This window comes from Oncorhynchus keta, chromosome 2 (genome assembly GCF_023373465.1).
Source record: "Oncorhynchus keta strain PuntledgeMale-10-30-2019 chromosome 2, Oket_V2, whole genome shotgun sequence".
Lineage (NCBI taxonomy): Eukaryota > Metazoa > Chordata > Actinopteri > Salmoniformes > Salmonidae > Oncorhynchus > Oncorhynchus keta.
This window is the reverse complement of record NC_068422.1, coordinates 78,277,570-78,299,830: the sequence shown is the minus strand read 5'-3', so window position 1 is coordinate 78,299,830 and position 22,261 is coordinate 78,277,570. Positions and strand designations below refer to the sequence as shown.

The 22,261-nt window shown below is 41.1% G+C and overlaps 1 protein-coding gene across 2 annotated transcripts; it reads right to left on the bottom strand.

The window, feature by feature from the left end:
- Window positions 1–2,271: 2,271 nt before the first annotated feature.
- Window positions 2,272–22,247, bottom strand: LOC118360722 (glucose-6-phosphate isomerase). 2 transcript variants are annotated; one of them, XM_035740070.2, is made up of 19 exons: window positions 22,225–22,247; window positions 21,197–21,358; window positions 20,350–20,440; window positions 20,092–20,160; window positions 19,778–19,897; window positions 19,481–19,564; window positions 19,186–19,332; window positions 18,641–18,712; window positions 18,492–18,536; window positions 18,328–18,381; window positions 9,942–10,002; window positions 9,739–9,782; window positions 9,490–9,642; window positions 7,492–7,621; window positions 7,223–7,299; window positions 5,110–5,238; window positions 4,758–4,833; window positions 4,573–4,639; window positions 2,272–3,003 (listed from the first exon to the last, which is right to left on the bottom strand). In XM_035740070.2, exons 1-19 carry the CDS (start codon window positions 22,230–22,232, stop codon window positions 2,880–2,882), a joined length of 1,713 nt encoding a protein of 570 aa, XP_035595963.1. In that variant the 5' UTR covers window positions 22,233–22,247; the 3' UTR covers window positions 2,272–2,879. The 2 variants fall into 2 exon arrangements, with proteins under 2 accessions (XP_035595963.1, XP_052340545.1); XM_052484585.1 differs by lacking the exon at window positions 22,225–22,247 and having other exon boundaries at window positions 21,197–21,412.
- Window positions 22,248–22,261: the final 14 nt, after the last annotated feature.

Sequence of the window (22,261 nt, the reverse complement as noted above, 5' to 3'; positions counted from 1 at the left end):
CGAGGGTCCACCATGTGAGGGATATGCAGATTCAGACTGGAGACCAACTGAGAAAATGAGAGGGACAACATCTGGGTTATAAGAGGGGAATCTGTGAGTTCGCTTTGCAAGTATTTCAGGACTAATATTTGCCTTAGAAATTAAATATCCCATGGAAAGTGTGTTGAGATATGAGATCATATTTGATCAATGGCATTCTTGCAAAGTTCAAGTGACTAGCAAACATAACTGTCGAACTGCAGGGTGAACTTTTCCTCAGAATAAGTTTTCATGGTAAGTGTTATACATGCAGAAATGTGTCGTACATACAGTATTGACTTCAAAATATTCCAGGTTTGCGCTGGTCCTCATTGTTAAGCACATAGCTAAAAAATAGGAATTTAAATCATCTCTCAAGTGATGATGAGGCATAGACAAACACAAACCAGCTGGCTAATAGCCAGTTAACACAGATCCACTCCCAGCTCCTACTTTCCGTCACCTCTGTGAACTTGGGAATGTGTGTACAGACTGGAGGGGTGACGTTGCCTTGGCGACCGTGGCGTTGGGGAGGTTGAAGGGGAGCTCTTAAACAGGCCTCAGTGAGAATGACTGACAGGTCAACCAGTAAAGCATGCAGGGGGAATGTGAGGGAATGCAGTAGGCATTGTTCTTGAACCATCTCAGGAACATGCTCTGAACTGGCAGTCGTATTCATGTTCAAAATTCATGGTTTCAATGGAACAGTTTGAGCTGCATTCCTGAATGTAACTTGAAAAGTGCATGGGTCCTAGAATGAGTTGGAAGGCTATTTGGCGGACTACTTACTCAAATACTTTTCTCCCTGACCAAGCAGGTGCAAATATGAATCAAACTTCTTTTTCTCTCTCTCTCAATCCAAAATGATATCAAAACTCACTTGTTATATTCTGTGCCACTGAGCCTGAAATAACTCAAGCTAAGTTATGATTGAAGTATAGAGTTGTTGCCAAGCAACAGGATTGCTTAGCCCACCACAGTGTCTTGGGTCCCTGGGTTTTTCTCTTTGTGCTCTTAGGCACTCAATAAATTATAACTAGGAGCAGTTTGGTACAGAGAAAAATAGTACTTCTCGGTTGGTTGAAACAAACATCACATATTCTTGCATACAGTATTCTAGAAAAAGCATGTGCGGAGCAAAGTCATCTGTAATGTACTTGCTGGTCTTATGAGACATACACTGAGCTTACAAAACATTAGGAGCACCTGCTCTTTCCATGACATAGACTGACCAGGTGAAAGCTATGATCCCTTATTGATACAGATGAAGGGAAGATTTTTAAGATTTGAGACATGGACTGTGTATGTGTGCCATTCAGAGGTTGAATGGGTAAGACAAAATATTTAAGTGCCTTTAAACAGGGTATGATAGTAGCTGCCAGGCACACCGGTTTGAGTGTGTCAAGAACTACAACACTGCTGGGTTTTTCACACTTTTTTCAAAAATGGTCAACCACCCAAAGGATATCCAGCCAACTTGACACAACTGTGGGAAGCATTTGAGTCAACATGGGCCAGCATCCGTGTGAAATGCTTGACACCTTGTAGAGTCCATGTCCGATGAATTGAGGCTGTTGAGGGCTAGAGGGGCTGCAACTCAATATTAGGAAGTTGTTATTAATAATTTGTACACTGAGTGTATTCTTGCATACAACATCATGGTAATGTACTTGCTGGATTTATGATGAGACATATTCATGCATTACACAGCAAAGTAATCTGTAATGTACGAGCAGAAATTCTGATGAGACATTGTTTGTTTGAAATTCACAGAGTATTTTTTTTAATGGAGTTTTAGCCGCATATCATAGAGCTTAATGATGATTAAACTGTCTCACTTTGAGGGGCCTGCATATCACATGATGTTTTCCAGATGTATTTCTGCCTGCTGTTTGTTTTTCTCTGAGTATGGATGCTACTTAACAGTCTGTGATGTCTGGGGATTTGTGGGGATGGAAAATAGAGGAGATAGATTGACCTCTGCCCCTGTGTTCCAAAGAACAAACTCTGAGGCTGGTTTGGTTTACACTGGGCCAAATCTGGGGTCCTCTAATGCCATCTAGTGATGGTTTGGATATAAAGGAACACTTACATTCCCCGATGAGTAAAACTCATTGGATTTATTGAGAGTGTGGTTTGAAAGTGGTTTCCATTATTCATACATAAATGCATCATTATCCTCTAGGGTTGTCAGCAACTGCAAACCTCTGAACCGAATGCAGGCTATAATCAACTAAGGAAACAGACAATAGCTTGGTTTAAATATGTTTATTAAAAGCCTTACTCCCCATCAGTGGAGTGGGATAGTCTGGGATGTAGTTTACACTCCCCTCCACAGGCTCACTCTACAGTAGCGTTCCCCTTTACAGTGGTAAACCCATAATTATAAACTGGGTGGTTCAAACCCTGAATGCTGATTGGCTGACAGCCATGGTGTATCAGACCGTATACCACGGGTATGACAAAACATTTATTTTTACCCTTCTAATTATGTTGGTAACCAGTTTATAATAGCAATAAGGGACCTCAGGGGTTTGTGGTATATGGCCAATATACCACGACTAAGGGCTGTGTTCAGGCACTCCGCATTGCGTCTTGCATAAGAAGGGTCCTTAGCCGTGGTATATTGGCCATATACCATACCTCCTCGGGCCTTATTGCTTAAACATACAACAGTACATAAAATACAGTCCGATGGCACAACAAACAAACAAGACACTGACAGATGATTAAAAACATAGAAAGTGCTTATACTCCTCTGCGTGGTGACTGATGCTGCAGTCTACCTTCACTACAACCCAGACACCCCCCATCAGCAGGGGCGTAGGACAGGGAGGATGGATGAGGTAGGTGGTGGCAGGTTAGGCGTGGTTCTTCTTGATAAAGTTAATGAGCCCGTTGGTGGAGGAGTCGTGAGAGTGGACCTCGCTGGAGCCATGCAGCTCAGGCTCGATCTTCTTACACAGAGCCTTACCCAGCTCAACTCTGAGATAGAGAGATAGTTGAAGTCGGGTGTTTACATACACCTTAGCCAAATACATTTAAACTCAGTTTTTCACAATTCCTGACATTTAATGCTAGTAAAAATTGCCTGTCTTAGGTCAGTTAGAATCACCAATTTATTTTAAGATTATGAAATGTCAGAATGATAATCGAGATAATTATTTATTTAATCTTTTATTTCTTTCATCACATTCCCAGTGGGTCAGAAGTTTACATAGACTCAATTAGTATTTGGTAGCATTGTCTTTAAATGATTTAACTTGGGTCAAACGTTTCAGGTAGCCTACCACAAGCTTCCCACAATGAGTTAAGTGAATTATGTCCATTCCTCCTGACAGAGATGGTGTAACTGTGTCAGGATTGCAGGCCTCCTTGCTCACACAGGCTTTTTCAGTTCTGCCCACACATTTTTTATGGGCTTGAGGTCAGGGCTTTGTGATGGCCACTCCAATACCTTGACTTTGTTGTCCTTAAGCCATTTTGCCACAACTTTGGAAGTATCCTTAGGATCATTGTCCATTTGGAAGACCCATTTGCAACCAAGCTTTAACTTCCTGACTGATGTCTTGAGATGCTGCTTCAATATATCCACATAATTTTCCTACCTCATGATGCCATCTATTTAGTGAAGTGCACCAGTCCCTCCTGCAGCAAAGCAACCCCACAACATGATGCTGCCTCCCCCATGCTTCACGGTTGGGATGGTGTTCTTTGGCTTGCAAGCCTCCCCCTTTTTCCTCCAAACATAACGATGGTCATTATGGCCAAACAGTTCTATTTTTGTTTATCAGACCAGAGGACATTTCTCCAAAAAGTACGATCTTTGTCCCCATGTGCAGTTGCAAACCATAGTCTGGCTATTTTATGGCAGGTTTTGGAGCAGTGGCTTCTTCCTTGCTGAGCGGCCTTTCAGGTTATGTCGACATATGGCTCGTTCTACTGTGGATATAGATACTTTTGTACCTGTTTCCTCCAGCATCTTCACAAGGTCCTTTGCTGTTGTTCTGGGATTGATTTGCACTTTTCGTACGTTCATCTCTAGGAAACAGAACACGTCTCCTTCCTGAGCGGTATGACGGCTGTGTGGTCCCATGGTGTTTATACTATTGTTTGTACAGATGAACGTGATACCTTCAGGCGTTTGGAAATTGCTCCCAAGGATGAACCAGACTTGTGAAGGTCTACAATTTTTTTCTCTGAGGTCTTGGCTGATTTCTTTTGATTTTCCCATGATGTCAAGCAAAGAGGCACTGCGTTTGAAGGTAGGCCTTGAAATGCATCCAAAGGTTGACTCAAATTATTATCCAATTGACTCAAATTATGTCAATTATCCTATCAGAAGCTTCTAAATTCATGACATAATTTTCTGTAATTTTCCAAGCTGTTTAAAGGCACAGTCAACTCAGTGTATGTAAACTTCTGACCAGAGTGGACAGAATAGAATGTCAATGAAACATTTTTTCATACAATTTTGTAGGATAAAGGCTCTGTTTATAATCTGTCATAGATTACACATTATAGAGGAGCTTGGTTTCAAATAGTCACACTTACCCCCACTGGTCAAAACTGTTGATCTCCCACATAACACCCTGGACAAAGATCTTGTGTTCATACATGGCTGTGAAACAAACAACACCATACATTGTTACTGGGAGCATAACAAGTAAATACATTATTTTGATCAATATTTCAAATATCATCGGTTGTTGGTTCACAGGTCCATATTCAGCTCTTACCAATAAGTGCTCCCAGTGTGAATGGGTTCAGCTTCTTGAAGACAATAGAGTTGGTTGGCTTGTTTCCTTGGAATACCTTACAGCAGAACAAGAGGAAATTTTAGAACCACACAACCTGTTGTAAGACAGTTGTTGCATACTTGTAATTATACAGTGTTTCACCCTGTTTGAAGCTTCTTCCATCCTGATGCAAAACTTATTTTGTCCACTAAGAGGACGCACATCTCTATCAGAGCGACAGTGTCTGTCCTAGCAATAGACACACAATCTCCCCAGTATAACAGCAGGGTTTAAGCCCAGCCGGACTGGGGCTGCAGTGGACTTGCGCCATGAGGGATCTGCTCTCACTAACTTTGTGTGGCAGAATGGTTTCCAAAGCCTCTCCTGTCAGGCCGCCGGCCTCCAGTTCCTTCTTAGCCTCCTCTGTGGTCTTTCCTTTCATCAGAGCCTCAGTCTGGGCCAGGAAGTTGGCCATCAGGATCTATAGACACAGAGGATACAACAGGTAAGGCATTATCCCATTATGACATTATCCCTGAGCATTATCCCCAGTATCACACAGCATGAACACTGCATAGGTTCTTTTGTCGGATAAACAGTAAAAGTAGGCATCACTTGAATAACTGAATGATTAGTTCAGTCACTGAATGGGAAGGTATTTACTCCCAGATTATTCCCACTGACACCACGTCATTTCAATGTGGATAATTGGGTAATATTCGGTTGAGATGGTTGATTAATTGGATTACAACCTATATTCACCCACTCAAAAAGACAGCCAGAGGTTTGTTGAATTTCCAAAGTGTTATCACTCTGCTTTCAACCATCTGTATAAAAGCTTAACCAAATTCCAATGGAAAAACCATGTCTGATTTTTGGTTTAGTTGTCACCCAAATGTCTGTCATTGCGCTTTCATCCATTTAAAAGCACAGCAAAGTTCAGGTGGGAATACACTGACAGATATTTAGTTTATTTATACAACAGATTGGGTTATTACTGTGCTTCATCTAATAGCTGAACTAAATGGCCTGGATTGAAGTTGAGACTTCATGGTACATGGTGCAAGAGATCAATGTGGTTTGAGATTCTATACAGATTATTACAGCAACATGCATGTTTTATATGATTACATACAGAAATAAGAAATGGATGGATGGTTACAGTAACTTCATAATGTGGCCTTGGATGTGTTACTCATTTTAAGGTTGAACGTTACATTAGTTTGTAAGAAAGCCTTAACTTTAGGCTAATTACTATATTACAAAAGTAGTGCTGAATTTTGTTTGCTTGACAATGCAACCAAATATCAACATTTAAAGGAGATGTATCTACTGCTTGGATAGCTCCATCTGAGCCACGGGCTAAATCCCATTCTTTAACGTTTTGGCTGAGTTGGAGACGTGAATCCAACAAGTTAATAATAGGCTACAGTATTTACTGTATGTCAAAAGTGATATTGAATTGTGTTTGGTTGTCAACGCAACCAAATATCAACATTTGAAGGAGACTTATCTTCATTGTGGATAGTTCCATCTGTGCCACTGACTTAGTCTGGGGTTAATTTTAGTTTGTCTACAAATGAATAATTGATATGCTGGTTTACATCGCCATCTCAACCAAAAATCTAAATTAATTAATGGGATAAAAAATAAAAAAATCCAATTTCAAATGCACTTGAAATAAAGTTTGATTTGATTTAGTACTATTCTTTAACTTCAATTTTTGGTTGAGATGGAGACATGAATCCAACATATCAATTATTAATTTGTAAATAAGCCAGACAAAGTCAACGGCACAGATGGAACTGTCCAAGCAGAAGATACATCTCCTTCAAATGTTGGAAACATTGAAAACCAAACACAATTCAATAAAACAAAATATCATTACATTTGAAATCAACCACAGCTTGAAACCCAAGGCCTATTGTATGGTCTGTTTTTAGTTGAATTCTGGGTTGAATTAAAACAATAGCTGTTGATTATTTTGAAAATGCTATATAGTCCTAAATAGTATCATTGATGATATATGAGTGGTAAAGTATGGTCACATTTAATGTTCTCTGTTAAACCTTCCCTTTGGAATGACTTGACAGCAACAGTGAATCTCATTCATTTTTAAGTGGAGATCTCTCAACAATCATTCTCACAATAGCATATTGGTAATTGTCCGAAACAAATATCATAGCTAAGCAGTGCTGGGCTTGGTTAAAAGCCTGGATGGGAGGTCAAAGGTTAGCTGTAGATAGATACATTCTCCAGTAGGAGGAGCTGCCCAGACTATTCTTTTGAAGATCTGACATTGTTTTAAATGGTACAAATTCAACATATTTTAGATCCAATGTATCTTACACATAGATTACATGTCACAATACAGTGACAAATTACGTTGAAACAATGTTGATTTAACCAGTTTGTTCCCAGTGGGTTGGTAGTGCTGGAAGATGTGTCCTGTAGGGGTAGCCTACCTTATGGTGCTTACTTTCCCTGATGGGGTGCTGTGTCTGGGCAGGGATGAGGAAGTCAGCGGGGACCATGCGAGTTCCTGTGGAGGACACAGCAGTAACACTGCATCTGTGACTAATATAACATATTACTCTTCCATTTCAGCTGACCATTAATCAATATGTTGAAGAGCTTATGGACCAGTCAGCAACATTATTTGGGTATGAGTTAAGAGAATATGAACTTTTAAAAGTCAGATTTTAACTGGACAGTTCCTTTAAGGATGCAGTACCTTGGTGAATGAGCTGGTAGAAGGCGTGCTGTCCGTTGGTGCCAGGCTCTCCCCATACGATGGGGCCAGTATGGTAGTTGACACGTTTGCCATGAATAGTGATGTACTTTCCATTGGACTCCATGTCACCCTACAGACATCACATGAATTTAACATCTTCAGTGTTCTGTTTCAGTTCAATTTAAACTAATACTAAAACAACATTATCATCAGGCTATTTAACCTTGACTTGGTATGCACAGTAAAACACATTTCCATTTGATAAATACAAATCTGACAATATACGACCACATCCTACCTTCAGGCAAGGAGTGGGTGTTTTATTTATTTATTTTACCTTTATTTAACCAGATAGGCTAGTTGAGAACAAGTTCTCATTTACAACTGCGAACTGGCAAAGAGTATGAAGCGAGGGCCAGCCAACGAGAGCGTACAGGTCGCAGTGGTGGGTAGTATATGGGGCTTTGGTGACAAAACGGATGGCACTGTGATCGACTGCGTCAAATTTGCTGAGTAGAGTGTTGGAGGCTATTTTGTAAATTACATTGCCGAAGTCAAGGATCGGCAGGATAGTCAGTTTTACAAGGGTATGTTTGGCAGCATGAGAGAAGGATGCTTTGTTGCGAAATAGGAAGCCAATTCTAGATTTAATTCTGGATTGGAGATGCTTAATGTGAGTCTGGAAGGAGAGTTTACAATCTAAACAGACACCTAGGTATTTGTAGTTGTCCACATATTCTAAGTCAGAACCGTCCAGAGTAGTGATGCTGGATGGGCAGGCAGGTGCGGGCAGCGATCGGTTGAAGAGCATGCATTTAGTTTTACTTGCATTTAAGAGCAGTTGGAGGCCACGGAAGGAGAGTTGTATGGCATTGAAGCTCGTGTGGAGGTTAGTTAACACAGTGTCCAAAAAAGGGCCAGAAGTATACAGAACGGTGTCGACTGCGTAGAGGTGGATCAGAGAATCATCAGCAGCAAGAGCAACATCATTGATGTATACAGAGAAGAGAGTCGGCCTGAGAATTGAACCCTGTGGCACCCCCATAGAGACTGCCAGAGGTCCGGACAACAGGCCCTCCGATTTGACACACTGAACTCTATCAGAGAAGTAGTTGGTGAACCAGGCGAGGCAATCATTTGAGAAACCAAGGCTGTTGAGTCTGCCGATAAGAATGTGGTGATTGACAGAGTCGAAAGCCTTGGCCAGGTCGATGAATACGGCTGCACAGTATTGTCTTTTATCGATGGCGGTTATGATATCGTTTAGGGCCTTGAGCGTGGCTGAGGTGCACCCATGACCAGCTCTGAAACCAGATTGCATTGCGAAGATGCTACAGTTGAATTCAAAATGGTTGATAATCGGTTTGTAACTTGGCTTTCGAAGACGTTAGGGGTAGGATAGATATAGGTCTGTAGCAGTTTGGGTCTAGAGTGTCTCCCCCTTTGAAGAGGGGGGTGACCGCGGCTGCTTTCCAATCTTTGGGAATATCAGACGATATGAAAGAGAGGTTGAACAGGCTAGTAATAGGGGTCGCAACAATGTCAGCAGATAATATAAAAAAGAGAGGGTCCAGATTGTCTAGCCCGGCTGACTTGTAGGGGTCCAAATTGTGCAACTCTTTTAGAACATCAGCTATCGGGATTTGGGTAAAGGATAAATGGGGGAGGCTTGGGCGAGTTGCTGATTGAAATAGCTAGCCTTTGCTTTCCTAACTGCCTGTGTATATTGGTTCCTAACTTGCTTGAAAAGTTGCATATCATTGGGGCTATTCGATGCTAATGCAGAACGCCACAGGATGTTTTTGTGCTGGTCAAGGGCAGTCAGGTCTGGAGAGAACCAAGGGTGTATAGATTTTATAGTAAATTGCCACAGACTGACATATTCTTCACTGTGTTTTGCTTTGGCTGTTTACTTATGTTACACTCAGTCATGTCTTAACTGTGGTAGTGACTCTTAACCCTAGTAAAGTCTCTTAACCCTGGTAGTGACTGACGGACCTGCTGGAAGTAGGCAGCGAATCGGTGCATGTACTGGTCATAAGGCAGCATGGCGTGGGTCTCGGCCTGGAAGAAGTTGATGTACCAGACACCCAGCAGAGCCAGGAGCATGGGAGCGTTCTTCTCCACAGGGGCTGTTTTGAAATGGTTGTCCTACAGAAACAAGAGGGGGTCAACTCACACGTATTCATCTGAACAATAGAAAAGTTTCCAAGTCTTTGGACAGTGAGAAGAATTGGCTGTACTTACCATCCAGTGAGCCCCTTCTAGAAGCTTCTCAAAGTTGTCATAGCCTAGGGAGAAAGAAAAGACCAGAGACTTTGAGTTCAAATATCAAATACCTCCTTTTAACTGATTACAAAGGTTATTCTACTCAGGTAGAGTACAGACAGCTGATCAAAGCATTAGAATATCTAAACCGGGAGAATAAACCTACAAGATAATGTACATACCGATGTGCAGAGCAATGGACAATCCAATACAAGACCACAGGGAATAACGTCCACCAACCCACTAAAACACAGCAACAATCTGGTTAGAAATGTGCACAATATCAACAAACATTTCTTGAGCTTAATCATTTTCACAGTACAACTTTGAATATGCAACATGTATTCTTTCCCTCCAAAATGTAATGACCCTAACACCAATGTTATGTACCTGAGAAACATGACTCTTACTCAAATTACTATGTCAGTGCTGTGCATTCTGGTCTATGTATTTTATATTCATTGGTGTCTGGTAGTGTCCGGAAAAGATTTATAAACCTCAGAGCACTCTGCAGCTTACGTAATTGAAAGTGACACAGAGACAGGGAACTGTGCCCAAACTTGGTCCTACAGCTTGCCCCAGAAAGAGGCCCCCTGCCTCTAAAAATTCCATACCATTGTCTTGAAATTCCTTACCATTAACCCTTATTTATCTGTGGTGACACATTTCAGCCCACTGCAGAGAATGAATCCCTCATATTACACAGCACTTCATTTGGGTAATAATATAATAAACCGTGTGTAATAAGTAAAAAAATAGCTAGGTAGGCCTATATATATGAAAAGGCAGACACCAACTTCTAAATATTCTCACTTCTCATAATTATTTTCAATGCGAATGCCACTTTTATCAGTAGTGGTGCGTGGGTAAAATCCCTGGGGAAGCCAATCCAGAAAAAAAGCCATATTACAACCAAGTGTTGTGATAATTGCATTGTTTCCTCTATAATCTGTTAGTTTATACGCTATGACACCATGATACACTATATAGGCCTAAGGCCGAGACAATAAGAAGACACAGTGGCAGAATAAATTCAACCACACATTTGCTTCATTACAAAACCAAAAAGAGAAACATCTGTCCGGTGAAGTCCACAGAACATATTGCATTTTTGGACGACAAATCAACTATTGATTTAGAACACAGAGTTACTGCAAGTTGTAAAGAAATCAGGAGCTGCCTCCACTATTCCAGCACCATTTTAACATTTCAACATCATCTAATCACCTATTCTTAGTCTAATACAGTGACATCTAAAAGATACCAAAAACGATTTAGTCCAATCAACGTTAGCTAAATATGATTTCCCTCTGTGTTTAAATATTTTTTTATTTTACCTTTATTTAAATAGGCAAGTCAGTTAAGAACAAATTCTTATTTTCAATGACGGCCTAGGAACAGTGGGTAGAACGACAGATTTGTACCTTGTTTTTCACAATTCCTGACATTTAATCCTAGTAAAAATTCCCTGTCTTAGGTCAGTTAGGATCATCACTTTATTTTAAGAATGTGAAATGTCTGAATAATAGTAGAGAGAATGATTAATTTCAGCTTTTATTTTTTTCATCACATTCCCAGTGGGTCAGATGTTTACATACACTCAATTAGTATTTGGTAGCATTGTCTTTAAATTGTTGAACTTGGGTCAAACGTTTCAGGTAGCCTTTCACAAGCTTCCCACAATAAGTTGGGTGAATTCTGGCCCATTCCTCCTGACAGAGCTGGTGTAACTGAGTCAGGATTGCAGGCCTCCTTGCTCGAACACCATTTTTCAGTTCTGCCCACATATTTTCTATAGGGTTGAGGTCAGGGCTTTGTGATGGCCACTCCAATACCTTGACTTTGTTGTCCTGAAGCCATTTTGCCACATTTTTGGAAGTAAGCCTGGGGTCATTGTCCATTTGGAAGACCCATTTGCGACCAAGCTTTAACTTCCTGACTGATGTCTTGAGATGTTGCTTCAATAGTTCCACATAATTTTCCTACCTCATGATGCCATCTATTTTGTGAAGTGCACCAGTCCCTCCTGCAGCAAAGCACCCCCACAACATGATGCTGCCACCCCCGTGCTTCCCGGTTGGGATGGTGTTCCTCAGCTTGCAAGTATCCCCTCCAAACAACATCCCCTCCAAACATGCAAGTATTTCCTCCAAACATAACAATGGTCATTATGGCCAAACAGTTCTATTTTTGTTTAATCAGATCAGAGGACATTACTCCAAAAAATACAATCTTTGTCCCCATGTGCAGTTGCAAACCATACTCTGGCTTTTTTATGGCGGTTTTGGAGTAGTGGCTTCTTCCTTGCTGAGCGGCCTTTCAGGTTATGTCGATATAGGACTTGTTTTACTGTGGATATAGATACTTTTGTACCGGTTTCCTCCAGAATCTTCACAAGGTCCTTTGCTGTTGTTCTGGGATTGATTTGAACTTTTCGCACCAAAGTACATTCATCTCTAGGAGCGCATCTCCTTCCTGAGCGGTATGACAGCTGCGTGGTCCCATGGTGTTTATACTTACGTACAATTGTTTCTACAGATGAACGTGGTACCTTCAGGCGTCTGGAAATTGCTCCCAAGGATGAACCAGACTTGTGGAGGTCTACAATTTTTTTCTGAGGTCTTGGCTGATTTCTTTTGATTTTCCCATGATGTCAAGCAAAAAGGCACTGAGTTTGAAGTTAGGCCTTGAAATACATCCACAGGTACACCTCCAATTGACTCAACTTATGTCAATTAGCCTATCAGAAGCTTCTAAAGCCATAACATCATTTTCTGGAATTTTCCAAGCTGTTTAAAGACACAGTCAACTTCGTGAATGGAAACTTCTGACCCACTGGAATTGTGATACAGTGAATTATATGTTAAATAATCTGTTTTAACAATTCTTGGAAAAAATACTTGTGTCATGCACAAAGTAGATGTCCTAACTGACTTGCCACAACTATAGTTTGTTAACAAGAAATGTGTGCAGTGGTTGAAAAACGAGTTTTAATGACTCCAAACTAAGTGTATGTAAACTTCTACTGTGTGTGTATATACAGTGCCTTGCGAAAGTATTCGGCCCCATTGAACTTTGCGACCTTTTGCCACATTTCAGGCTTCAAACATAAAGATATAAAACTGTATTTTTTTGTGAAGAATCAACAACAAGTGGGACACAATCATGAAGTGGAACGACATTTATTGGATATTTCAAACTTTTTTAACAAATAAAAAACTGAAAAATTGGGCGTGCAAAATTATTCAGCCCCCTTAAGTTAATACTTTGTAGCGCCACCTTTTGCTGTGATTACAGCTGTAAGTCGCTTGGGGTATGTCTCTATTAGTTTTGCACATCGAGAGACTGACATTTTTTCCAATTCCTCCTTTGCAAAACAGCTTGAGCTCAGTGAGGTTGGATGGAGAGCATTTGTGAAAACAGCAGTTTTAAGTTCTTTCCAAAGATTCTCGATTGGATTCAGGTCTGGACTTTGACTTGGCCATTCTAACACCTGGATATGTTTATTTTTGAACCATTCCATTGTAGATTTTGCTTTATGTTTTGGATCATTATCTTGTTGGAAGACAAATCTCCGTCCCAGTCTCAGGTCTTTTGCAGACTCCATCAGGTTTTCTTCCAGAATGGTCCTGTATTTGGCTCCATCCATCTTCCCATCAATTTTAACCATCTTCCCTGTCCCTGCTGAAGAAAAGCAGGGCCAAACCATGATGCTGCCACCACCATGTTTGACAGTGGGGATGGTGTGTTCAGGGTGATGAGCTGTGTTGCTTTTACGCCAAACATAACGTTTTGCATTGTTGCCAAAAAGTTCAATTTTGGTTTCATCTGACCAGAGCACCTTCTTCCACATGTTTGGTGTGTCTCCCAGGTGGCTTGTGGCAAACTTTAAACAACACTTTTTATGGATATCTTTAAGAAATGGCTTTCTTCTTGCCACTCTTCCATAAAGGCCAGATTTGTGCAATATACGACTGATTGTTGTCCTATGGACAGAGTCTCCCACCTCAGCTGTAGATCTCTGCAGTTCATCCAGAGTGATCATGGGCCTCTTGGCTGCATCTCTGATCAGTCTTCTCCTTGTATGAGCTGAAAGTTTAGAGGGATGGCCAGGTCTTGGTAGATTTGCAGTGGTCTGATACTCTTTCCATTTCAATATTATCGCTTGCACAGTGCTCCTTGGGACGTTTAAAGCTTGGGAAATCTTTTTGTATCCAAATCCGGCTTTAAACTTCTTCACAACAGTATCTCGTACCTGCTTCGTGTGTTCCTTGTTCTTCATGATGCTCTCTGCGCTTCTAACGGACCTCTGAGACTATCACAGTGCAGGTGCATTTATACGGAGACTTGATTACACACAGGTGGATTGTATTTATCATCATTAGTCATTTAGGTCAACATTGGATCATTCAGAGATCCTCACTGAACTTATGGAGAGTTTGCTGAACTGAAAGTAAAGGGGCTGAATAATTTTGCACGCCCAATTTTTCAGTTTTTGATTTGTTAATAAAGTTTGAAATATCCAATAAATGTCGTTCCACTTCATGATTGTGTCCCACTTGTTGTTGATTCTTCACAAAAAAAATACAGTTTTATATCTTTATGTTTGAAGCCTGAAATGTGGCAAAAGGTCGCAAAGTTCAAGGGGGCCGAATACTTTCGCAAGGCACTGTATATACAGTGGGGCAAAAAAGTATTTAGTCAGCCACCAATTGTGCAAGTTCTCCCACTTAAAAAGATGAGAGGCCTGTAATTTTCATCATAGGTACACTTCAACTATGACAGACAAAATGAGAAAAAAAAATCCAGAAAATCATATTGTAGGATTTGTAATTAATTTATTTGCAAATTATGGTGGAAAATAAGTATTTGGTCAATAACAAAAGTTTATCTCAATACTTTGTTATATACCCTTTGTTGGCAATGACAGAGGTCAAACGTTTTCTGTAAGTCTTCAAAAGGTTTTCACACACTGTTGCTGGTATTTTGGCCCATTCCTCCATGCAGATCTCCTCTAGAGCAGTGATGTTTTGGGGCTGTTGCTGGGCAACACGGACTTTCAACTCCCTCCAGATCTCAACCCCATAGAACATCTTTGGAGACTGGCTAGGCCACTCCAGGACCTTGAAATGCTTCTTACGAAGCCACTCCTTCGTTGCCCGGGCGGTGTGTTTGGGATCATTGTCATGCTGAAAGATCCAGCCACGTTTCATCTTCAATGCCCTTGCTGATGGAAGGAGGTTTTCACTCAAAATCTCACGATACATGGCCCCATTCATTCTTTCCTTTACACAGATCAGTCGTCCTGGTCCCTTTGCAGAAAAACAGCCCCAAAGCATGATGTTTCCACCCCCATGCTTCACAGTAGGTATGGTGTCCTTTGGATGCAACCCAGCATTCTTTGTCCTCCAAACACGACGAGTTGAGTTTTTACCAAAAAGTTATATTTTGGTTTCATCTGACCATATGACATTCTCCCAATCTTCTTCTGGATCATCCAAATGCTCTCTAGCAAACTTCAGACGGGCCTGGACGTGTACTGGCTTAAGCAGGGGGACACGTCTGGCACTGCAGGATTTGAGTCACTGGCGGCATAGTGTGTTACTGATGGTAGGCTTTGCTACTTTGGTCCCAGCTCTCTGCAGGTCATTCACTAGGTCCCCCCGTGTGGTTCTGGGATTTTTGCTCACCGTTCTTGTGATCATTTTGACCCCACGGGGTGAGATCTTGCGTGGAGCCCCAGATCGAGGGAGATTATCAGTGGTCTTGTATGTCTTCCATTTCCTAATAATTGCTCCCACAGTTGATTTCTTCAAACCAAGCTGCTTACCTATTGCAGATTCAGTCTTCCCAGCCTGGTGCAGGTCTACAATTGTGTTTCTGGTGTCCTTTGACAGCTCTTTGGTCTTGGCCATAGTAGAGTTTGGAGTGTGACTGTTTGAGGTTGTGGACAGGTGTCTTATATACTGATAACAAGTTCAAACAGGTGCCATTAATACAGGTAACGAGTGGAGGACAGAGGAGCCTCTTAAAGAAGAAGTTACAGGTCTGTGAGAGCCAGAAATGTTGCTTGTTTGTAGGTGACCAAATACTTACTTTCCACCATAATTTGCAAATTAATTAATAAAAAATCCTACAATGTGATTTTCTGGATTTTTTTTTCTTATTTTGTCTCTCATAGTTGAAGTGTACCTGTGATGAAAATTACAGTCCTCTCTCATCTTTTTAAGTGGGAGAACTTGCACAATTGGTGGCTGACTAAATATTTTTTTTGCCCCACTGTATGTATGTATGTATGTATGTATGTATGTATGTATGTATGTATATATATATATATATATATACACACACACACACGTGTGTTTGTGTGCAAGTATAAAAAACATGTTGACTCACCCCACTTGTAGAGAAACGCCAATGTCATCCTCTTTTATGTTGCCTAAATGGTCTATGACAGTACACGCTTTTAGTTTTTGTTGTCCTAGGCTACCTAGCTAAAATACTTGCTCGCTGGCTTAACTGCATTTCATGGGCAACGATATGCAGGCCTGCTAGTTAACATTACCTTACTACATTTGGCTACATGTTGAACTTCCATCCCCTCAGGCCAGGGGCACAATGTATGAATTTATGGTTGGGTCAGAATCACCGTTATAATCATTGACCAGTATGGAAAATTAAGTAAAACCACGAGTCTAAATCCCTATCTCCATCGATGGCTAATTTAGGAAAGGGATGATTTTACCTAACTAGCTAGCCACCAGAGGACAACAGCACAACGAGATGCCACAATTCAAGTTTTTTTCTGTCAATAATGATGTTTGGCTTATGATGTGATTGGTCTGAAGCCAAATCCAAACTGGCTTCCCTTGACACTTTATTTGGTGCGCCAGGACAATTCACAGCTGAGCTCACTCAGTATTGCTCAATGCTGATTGGCTATTATTTTTCTATCAAGGGAGGGCAAATGCTCGCTGGCTTCCCTTGCATTCAATGCTACAGGCGGAAACAATGTCATACTCTTTCTGACCAGACAGCATCAGATATACGCTACAAGTACCGTGACTGTGTGGCCATGTACGCCTCCAACTCATCAAGTTTGCAGACAACACTACAGTGGTAGGCTTGATTACCAACAACGACAAGACGGCCTACAGGGAGGAGGTGAGGGCCCTTGGAGTGTGGTGTCAGGAAAATAATCTCACACTCAACGTCAACAAAACAAAGGAGCTGATCGTGGACTTCAGGAAACAGCAGAGGGAGCACCCCCCTATCCACATCGACAGGACAGTAGTGGAGAAGGTGGAAAGTTTTAAGTTCCTCGGCGTACACATCACAGACAAACTGAAATGGTCCACCCACACAAACACTCAAACTTTTACAGATGCACAATCGAGAGCATCCTGTCAGGCTGTATCACCGCCTGGTAGGGCAACTGCTCCGCCCACAACGGCAAGGCTCTCCAGAGGGTAGTGAGGTCTGCACAACAACCACCCGAGCCACTGCCTGTTCACCCCGCTATCATCCAGAAAGCGAGGTCAGTACAGGTGCATCAAAGCTGGGACCGAGAGACTGAAAAAAAGCTTCCATCTCAAGGCTATCAGACTGTTAAATAGCCATCACTAACATTGAGTGGCTGCTGCTAACATACTGACTCAAATCTCTAGCCACTTTAATAATTTAAATATTGGATGTAATAAATGTATCACTAGTCACTTTAAACAATGGCACTTTATATAATGTTATCATACCCTACATTACTCATCTCATGTGTATATACTGTACTCTATACCATCTACTGCATCTTGCCTATGCCGTTTGGCCATCGCTCATCCATACATTTATATGTGCATATTCATTCCTTTACACTTGTGTGTATAAGGTAGGTGTTGTGAAATTGTTAGATTACTTGTTAGATATTACTGCATGGTTGGAAATAGAAGACAAGCATTTCGCTACACTTGCATTTCGCTACACTATACAATTTGATTTGATTTGACAGAGGGGCGCTGTTTCATTCGCTCGGACGCTTTCTCCGGTAACACGCAATCAGCCTCTTGCAAATTCAAGGACATTTATGAAACATAGAATAGACCAAAAATATTTCTTTCTTGGTCCATTTTGGGGAAACCTGGCTTCCCTTGGCATCCATGAATACACACCGCTGCCTTTTATACATATTACTTCTGAGAGCAAGCAGCTATCTTTACACAGACGTGAAAGGGCACGGCATGTTAGAGCCGTTACCCTTTAAATACCAACAATGTAACTAAATGTAGCTTTCTGACCTTTGATGTGACCCAGCCTTTACAGTAACCTCTCCAAGGGAGAAGGTCGCTACCAATAATATAATACTCTTTGAGGGCAGAGCTGGAGAGGGCGGCTTCTGATTACCCCACAGCTGCCAGCCTGTGAGCCCAGGCACCTACTTCAGTCAGAAGTCTACGCTATTTATAGCTGTTGCCTAAGTCCCCCCCCTCAAAAGCCTGTCATTGCAGGAAGAGCACTGTACTACCCCCAATGCACTGCACACATGACATTCTGCATCATCAGATAACATGCACTCACATCCCAGAAGCCAAACATGTTGTCAGGATCAATGCCAAAGGCCTTCACTAAGGGCTGCAGAGGAGAAAGAAATAACCAAATTAGAAAGTTACTTTATTTTACAGAAACACATGCAGAGCATATCACTGCATTTATGATGGTGTATTGCAAAAATAAGAACTTACGCCGGCAGTGGAGAGCGCCACAAAGTGCTTGGCAACAGCAGATTTCTGTAAAGAAGACCATGTTTAATTTAACATACTTTGCATTCATCTTCAGTCATAGAATTCAACCTCTTTCCCTGTATTTTTCTAAAGGTAAAAAGGCTACCCACATCTTTAGCGTGCTCAATGAACCATTCCTTGGCAGACTCTGCGTTGGTGATGGTCTCTTGGGTGGTGAAAGTCTGAAAAGGGACAGTTCGATCACTACAGTAACACCAAAGACATTCCATTTCAAATGTGTGTTTAGGCTACTGTGTACAGTACTAAACCACTAGCAGTTCATGCTGCTCTCTCCACCCAGTCTCAGGGCTGGGTGACAATAGGAAAGCCATTCAGACATAATTTTGGCTACCACTCTACAGAGGCATAGGAGAGAAAGCACGACATGGCATGCAGCACCAACTGATCCCTTTGTTTCACTGGAAACGTCCATTGTATCAAACAACTGTTGCTCCTAAAGCTGAGTGGAACTTTATGAGTTTTCCATATTATCAGCTGTAGAGTTTATTTGCTCTTTGTCAATTACTTTTTGTTTGTCTTTCTTGTCAATTTTTTAGTCCAAATTTGAAGACGAATATCTCTCTCTCAAGTGTTCAGACAAAACAATAAAACCATTGAATGCACTGGTACGGTAAAGAAAACCAAAAGCGGGCACCTTGGAGGCCACGATGAACAGGGTGGTCTCAGCATTGAGCTCAGCAAGGGTTTTGGCGATGTGTGTGCCGTCAATGTTGGAGACAAAATGCACACGGGGACCTCCCTTGGAGTAGTTCTTCAGAGCCTCAGTCACCATTAGAGGACCCTGGCAAAGAAGACAACAAATACACAGTGATGGCAGAGGTGGCTTACACACCTAATAGTGAAACATCATATTGCCTAGGTAAATAAAGGTTAAATAAAATAAAAAAATATTGACAATTTAACAAATGATACGCAAGAATTTTACTTACCAGGTCCGATCCACCAATGCCGACGTTGACAACGTCTGTGATGGACTTTCCAGTCCAGCCCTTCCACTCGCCACTGCGAACTTTCTACACCAGACACAAACGAGTAGACCATTGAATAAAGTGCCTACACAATTCAGTCAAATTTAATTTGTTATGCCTTGAATGCCACAGGGAGATAGCTAGCAATTCTATGTATAAACGTTACTGTAACTATTCAAATTGGAAATAAAAACGGTCTCACTAAGAGATTTGGGGGATTGCTACGAAATTGAGACCCTTGGGTCAGCTCCCACTCACGTGGCAGAAGCCCTTCATCTTCTCCAGGACTTTGTTGACCTCAGGCATCACATCATGTCCGTCAACCATGATGGGATGGTTGGAGCGGTTCCTCAGAGCCACGTGGAGCACAGCACGGCCCTAACCAAACAGGAGGAGAAGATACAGTAAGGACACACACACTGATATAAGAATTACAGCAAATGTATCTAGTGCCATTTATTTGTTTCAAACCAATTTCTGAGGTGTCAGGTGTGTTACATTTGGCCATTCATTATCACAATGATAATAACATTGATAATAAACCACGCTCAGGCTAAAGCTCAGATACGCACCTCAGTGAAGTTGATCTTGTCTCCATGGAACATCTTGTCCCTGGCGGCCTCAATCCCCCTCGACTTGCCCTAGAGAAAACATATATACATCTATCGGTGGGCAAATGCGCCTTCCATGTCAGAAAGGTTGATATGGTACTGGACGCACAGCAGAAGAAGACTGTTTTTATAAAGACTGTAGGTAAATGCCAAATACAGTATGGCTATTTGTAATTGTTGTGTTATTTGAATCATAATGATAGAGAAGCAGCCATTTACCAGTTCGACCAACATCTTCATGACATCCTCAGTGATGAGATTCTTAGAGTAATCAATCAGAATGTCTCCATGATCTGTCTTCAGCGTTGTGCTATTCAGACAGAACATTTGACAGGGTGAGTGATCTGTTGCCACAGAGATCCTATTAAATTAGGGATTCTATATGTAATTCTGTCTGTTTCTGGATTTAGGCAATTAACTCAACAACCTTTTGCCCACAAGTTACAAAATCAAACAGCCATTTACCATGAAACAAATATAAATCTGTTTTGTTTCACCACAAGCATTTTGTAGTGAATTTGAGGGGTAGCCCAATCGAAACCCACCTATTTATAATTCCAAGGCAAGCAGGGTATCCCAATTATACTCTTTGCTTGTGTATGTGGAAGTGCTTGTAATGCACTTAAGAAGGTTAGGGTTATTACAATACAGACAGCAATACAGACAGACATCAGACAACACACCAGCACACCACTAGCAGTACATGAAGAGAGTTCAGACAGAAGTGCTGTGCATTTTTTATGGTGTGGAAGCCCATAAGCTACTCTGATAAAAGGCACTACTTCATATTTTGGGGAAGGAGACAGTTGCACCTGAATGAATTATGTCACTGATGCAATAGCGAAGATCTCAAATTGTACAATCGTTTTTTTATTGGCAGTAGCATCTGTTCATGATGACATATTATGGGCTTTGTCTAAAGGTAGCCTGAAGTGAAGACAACATTTTCTAATGGACAGCATTTGAATTGAAATCACATGTTACACTGGTGATGTTATGTTTTTTTAGAATAAGGATACTGTGTGTATCTTCAACAAATAAATACTAAAGTCAACCATAAAGATACCTGAATTTGTGGAATCTCTCCTTGTCTTCCTCGAACATCTTCCTCATGTTGAGGTGCAGAGCATGTTCATGGTACCATTTGTCCAGTTTCTGGAAGGTTGGATCGTGTGTGAGTCCCATGGTGTCGAGAGGTGCTGGGCGCGGTCCTTTCAGCTCAACTACCCTGGTTGAGTGAGACTGTAAGGCGCGAGACGAGAGGCTTTTGAAGGGCATCCAACCCGCTACACTTGCCCCTCCTATAATAACACGATACTTCGGGTCGTGCAGCACAGCCACACATACTGTATCAGTAATGCAGCGTTCACGACTGTTATGTAGCTAAGTCCATAACATTACCAACCGACTAAATTTACAATTCAAGACATTAGGTAGTTTTACCAAATTCCATGACAAAAAAAAACTTCACAAGTCAATTATAAAATGGAGTGACAACAGTATCATTGAATAAGATGAAGTCAACTTCTCAAGTTACATAAACGTCACTACACACAAGTAAAATCGAATTAATAAACTGTAATTGCCTCCAGATGTGATACTATTTTATGAAATTATGTTTTTTAAACATAGGACCAAGGGAAATGTCAATTCATGCTGAATATTGTATTTTCCGATGATTATTACATTATTAGAACAGCGTCAATGTGTGGACCACCAAAGTGCGTCTCGTCCAGTGGGAGACATGGAGTGTCGAATCTTTGTAGCACTCTAGCGTTTGATAAGTGATACTTCACCTATTCAGTTTAAAAAGACCACTAGAGGGCAGATAACTCCACAGAATGTACCTAAATACCTTGGTGTGACAATTCGATTCTTGGAGCAAAAAAACATTTTCTATCGTTTCAGTGGGTTTGTTTATAAATACAAATAATCGATTCAAATAATGATGAAATTAGTTATTAAAAGCGTAATATATTGTTCGTCCACACTTGAATTTGTAACTAATGTCATGCCATGTTATCTACATAAAACATAATATTTGTGATGAAGCAAATGCTGATATAAAAATATGTTAATATCTGAAGCTTTCACCTCTGCATTCACTTCGAATTCGATGTTTTTGAGTGTG